The sequence below is a fragment of the Condylura cristata genome, unplaced genomic scaffold (assembly GCF_000260355.1).
Source record: "Condylura cristata isolate star-nosed mole 26May11 unplaced genomic scaffold, ConCri1.0 scaffold00006, whole genome shotgun sequence".
NCBI classification, from domain to species: Eukaryota; Metazoa; Chordata; class Mammalia; order Eulipotyphla; family Talpidae; genus Condylura; species Condylura cristata.
This window is the reverse complement of record NW_004567107.1, coordinates 4,846,720-4,851,276: the sequence shown is the minus strand read 5'-3', so window position 1 is coordinate 4,851,276 and position 4,557 is coordinate 4,846,720. Positions and strand designations below refer to the sequence as shown.

The 4,557-nt window shown below is 63.7% G+C and overlaps 1 protein-coding gene across 1 annotated transcript in view; it reads right to left on the bottom strand.

The window, feature by feature from the left end:
- The window catches only part of FAM129B (family with sequence similarity 129, member B), a 44,839-nt gene extending 40,288 nt beyond the window's left edge, over positions 1-4,551 (bottom strand). Inside the window, exon 1 of the mRNA XM_012721209.1 lies at positions 4,331-4,551. Within this exon, the coding sequence (XP_012576663.1) occupies positions 4,331-4,385 (55 nt within the window). The 5' untranslated portion in view covers positions 4,386-4,551. The remainder of the gene's footprint in view (positions 1-4,330) is intronic.
- Positions 4,552-4,557: the final 6 nt, after the last annotated feature.

The window sequence follows — 4,557 nt, the reverse complement described above, 5'->3', positions numbered from 1 at the left end:
TCAACAAAAGGACATTATGTAAGAGGCCACAGAGGGCTGGATCCCCAGACGCTTCACCCCCAGGGGCTGACCCAGACCTCGGCAAAGGGCAGTAGCCCAGCCAGGGCGGTCACTGCTTCCGGGCTGGCGGCAAAGCCCAGGGCAGCAAGCAGGCGGCCAGCTTCCATCAAAGTGTCCAACCATGCCCCTCACTCCAGGTCCTCCGGCCATCTCGGAGCAGAGGGAGGTTCTTAACATCAGCTTGAAAAAAGCCTCTAAGTAAAGGAGATGCCCTTTCTCGCAGACTAGCCCGGGGCGCTGATGCTGGGGGCTGCCGCCCACACTCCACCCTCACCCCACCCGGCAGGAGCGAGGTCAGAGGTCAGGGCCTTTCCAGAGGCCTCCCAGTACTGCAAGGTGAGCTGGGAGTCGGGTGCTGACCCTGGAACCCGGGCGGGCGGGCGGTTTACGGGGCTGGGGCAGCCGCGCCACACGCTGTTTCACAGGACCCGGCGAGGGACGTGAGCACTCAGAGAAGGAAACCCCAATAAAGACGGGGCGCGTGCGTGTGTTCTGGCGTGGGGTGAGGAGTCGGTCATGACAGTCGAATGAAAGTCCTGGCGTAGCTGCCACTCAAAGCAACGGGGTAGACGTGGGCGTGGGGGACGGAGGAGGCCTGGAGAGGCCAGGCCACGCCCCAGGCACCTCTTCGGGAGCCTGGGGTGGCAGGGAGGGAAGACGGAGGGAGACTGGTCAAACGGTGCGTGCTTTCCTCTGTGACCAGACAAGCTTTAAGGGGCTGAACCCTCCAGCAGGGGAAGTAGGTTTCCATAAAGCTGGCATTTGAAAGAAGAATTAGCCAGGGGAAAGGAGAACCCAGCAGAAGGGAGGGACACAGGGCTGGGCCGAGACCCTCACCAGCCCTCTCAAGGAGTAAACCCTGCGGCGGTGGGGGACAGGGTATGTCTGTGCCCGCAGAATTTCATCCTGGCCAACGTAATTTCCAGTATGACTGTTGACTGTCCTGGACATAGATGCCACCCTGCTTCCCCAGGCTCCTGCCCCCTCCAGGCTCCTACTCCCCCAGACACCTGCCCCCCAGCTTCCTGCCCCCACAGGCTCCTGCCTCCCCCAGGCTCCTGCCACCCCTAGGCTCCTGCCCCCACAGGCTTCTGCCCCCCCCAGGCTCCTGCCCCCCCAGACTACTGCCACCCCCAGCTCCTGCCCCCCGGCCAGCTCCGGCTCCTGCCACAGCACTGACCACAGGCCCCACTTGCAGTGCTGAGCTCCGTCCCTCACCCACTTGCCCTCCCTTTGCACCGCTCTCACATGGGCAGAGAAGTTGCCCAGGCACTGCCCGGCCCCTTGTGCAAGTCCCGGCTACCGGTCACACCGGTCCCCACCACCGCCCCGGACCCGTGCCAGGTCACCCACAGCAGCTCATCACGCACGGCACGGAAGGCCCACGCCGTGAAGGGCGAGAAACCCGGAGGGGAGCTGCATCCCGCCCACCCCAGGCTCTGGGCAGACCTCAGCGAGGGCAGCCGCCACTGCCCCTCAAACACCGAACATGTGTCCACACCGCGTCCACTAGAGAAGCACTAACAGGGAGTAAATGACAGTCCACAGTACCAGCGGCGGCTGTTGGCGGGTGGCGCTAGGCCTGCAGCACGGGCGTGACCACACTGGCCCTGGCCCTTGCACCCTGCAGCAGGAAGGCACAGCCCCACTGGACAGGGAAGGAAGCTGAGATTAGGGGCTCGCCTCAGGCCTCAGCAGCGAACACACGTGGCATCCATGTGGGGACCGAGATGCCTCAGCCTGGAGACTTGTGGGGTCCCTCAGCCCCTGGAGCAGGAAGGGCCTTCAGTCACTAGGGAGCACACCCACTTGAGTTCACAACTAGGGAAACTGAGGCCTGCCCCAGTCACACAGGTGTCCTGGCTCCCAGGCCAGGGCTCTTTCCTCCACTCAAATTCCCTCACGAAAGTAGGCGGGAGCCATCTTGCGCCCGCCCCACGGGGCCAATGGTGTGGGTACAAGCCTCTGCTTGCCAGAGGCCTCGAATCCCAGGATGAAAGGTTCTGTGGCAGCAAAACAGCACCGTGGGCAGAAGCGCGCCTGACCTCCGCCAGGACTTGCAGGCTGGCATTCACCTGCTCACCTGCTCGGCGGGCGCAAAGCTTCGGGAGTCACTGGCCGAGCCACAGACCTCGCAGGCCTTGGCGCTCACAGCTCGGTGGGAAGGGGTGTTCTAGAGCTGATGCCTCTGCAGGGGTGGCCCCGGGTCCCCTGGGTGGAGAAGCAGGCCCAGAGAGGGAGGGCTCTGGAATTTTAATTGTCTGGTATGAAAGTGTTGGCTGCTCCCTGGGTGGGGTGAGCAGGGCGCCCCACCGGGTGGCCAAGGCTCCATTCCCCACCCCCAGTGGTTTCCAGGGCAGTGTGCTGCAGGTGGAGGGGGCTAGAGGTTCGCTGGCTCCCCCCAACCTCCTGCTGTGCCACACTTCAGGAGCCCCCCAGGTGAGCCTGGACCAGGAATGTGAGGCATCTGAAGAGGGTTATTAATAGCACTGAGGGGTTGAGAAGAGAGGCCAGCAGGCTCTGATTGCACACAACCCTCTTCACCCAGCCCGGCATCTACAAAACAAACCCAACCCTGTCCCGGAGAGGACACTTCACCTTTTGTGGGCTCAGTCTCCTCCCCTGCGAAATGGTTAGGAGAGGGGGAAGAAGCTGGCAGGTCTGAGCACAGGAGGTGGGAAGAGGGGCAGAGCCAGAGCTGGGGGTGGAAGAAGGAAAAACCCCATGGAACACCCCACCCAGACCCACTCAGACCGGTGAGGGCCCCACAGGAGGTGGTGAATGGATGGACTGTTACAGAGCCCCAGGAGGCTGCCACCAACAGGGAGGGCCAGGAAGACTCCGCCCAGAGTCCAGGCCTGCCCCACAAGGAGGTAGACGGGAACTTAACCCCCTGCTGGGCCTGGCTGAGGTCTGACTCATTTGTACATTTTCCTCCCCGCTGGCCTGGCCCCAGGCCTGGCTCAAGAAGGGGGGGGTCTCAGGACCACAGGCAGTGGGCAAGCTTTCCATACTCGGCAGGGTGGGGACACAGAGCCAGGGGGCACCTGGCCCCTGACCTCAAAGGGTCTGAGTGGGCTGAACACCACTGCTGGACAGCTACAAGACTGCCAGGCACAGCAAGTGTGGGTGGACACAGATCTCTGGGCCACTGGACAGGGAGAGGCAACTTCAGCCAAGGGAAGCTGGCTCCTGCCTCCATCGGCTGCCCCCGCCCTCCCTAACAGGCATCCTGCCTACTGTGCCTCCTCTGTGCCAGGTCCTGACCTGGGCCAGCTTTGTGAATCAGGTCACTTCAGACTCAACAACTCACGACAGAAGAAGTCGTTCGCCCCACTACAAAGGAGAGAAAACCAAGGTGCCCCAGCTCTCAGAGGCTTGTCCAGGATCTCACGCCCAGAAACCATGCTGGGATTCCACCCAGCAGCCTCACCCAGGCCAGGCAGGTGAGCCCCAGAAGGGAGTTTCCCAGGTGATCTGAGATCCTCACCCTATCTCTCCAGTCTTGGGGCTGGTGGGGGAGGAACCCACAGCCTTCTGGGGATCCGGGGCAGGGGGCCCCGTGGGCAGTTGCCCTTCTGAGAGAGTGGTGGCTGTTAAGTGACAGGCTGGGAGCTGGGCTGGCTGGCGGGTTTGAGGAGGCTGGGCTTTGGTTTCCACCACCAGACTGGGCTGCCAGCAGGAGCTAGGAGCTAGCTGAGCCTGTGCCCAACCGGAGTTCTGCCGCCTCCTCCCCCAGCATTCCCCATCTATCCCTAGCCCATTCCCCAGGCCTGGATGGGCTGGTCCCCTGGAAGCCTCAGCCACGTGTACTGAGGCTGGGGCCAGGCCAGCGGGGGACAGGGACAGTTAGGGGGTAAGGTCTGGACAAATTTGGCCTAGTAGTTCTGGAAAATTTCCAGGCTGGGATACCCGAGGCTGGGGGAGAGGGTGCGCCCCCTCCCATAGCTCGATTGGGAGCCAGTTGGGAGATCCCAGGAGACCAGCTCTGAGGCCTTTCCGGTAGGGGAGGTGAGGGTGAAGGGGTAGGCGGTATTCCAAGCTCCTGGCAAGGAGGAAGGACAAACTCTCAAGGGGGCTGGAAGAGCAGCCCGGACGTGGAGGGAGCAAGAAGCGACGAAGGACTTGGTCCCTGGCCACCATTGACTGTCCTATCCTGAGCCGGACTCTCCCGAGACCCCAGTCCAGCGAGGGCAGCGGATCGGGGTGGGGATGTGGCCCGAGGAGCTCCGCGGCACCCCGGGCGCGAATAACGCCCCACGGGACTCACCTGCGATGTGCTGGCGCCGAGCGTCGTCCAGGTGCGTGGACAGCACGTCCCCCATGGCGAGGAAGAGCCGCCGCCCGATCCCGATCCGCGCGCCACCCGCCGCTCCCGTGCCGCTCAGGCGGACGCCGCTGGCGCCATGGATCCCGGCCCTCTCAGCTCCCGCCGCCTCCCTGTGGCCTCTGCTCGGGCTGGCGTTCCTGCCCGGCCGTGATCGTCCAGCCGGCCGC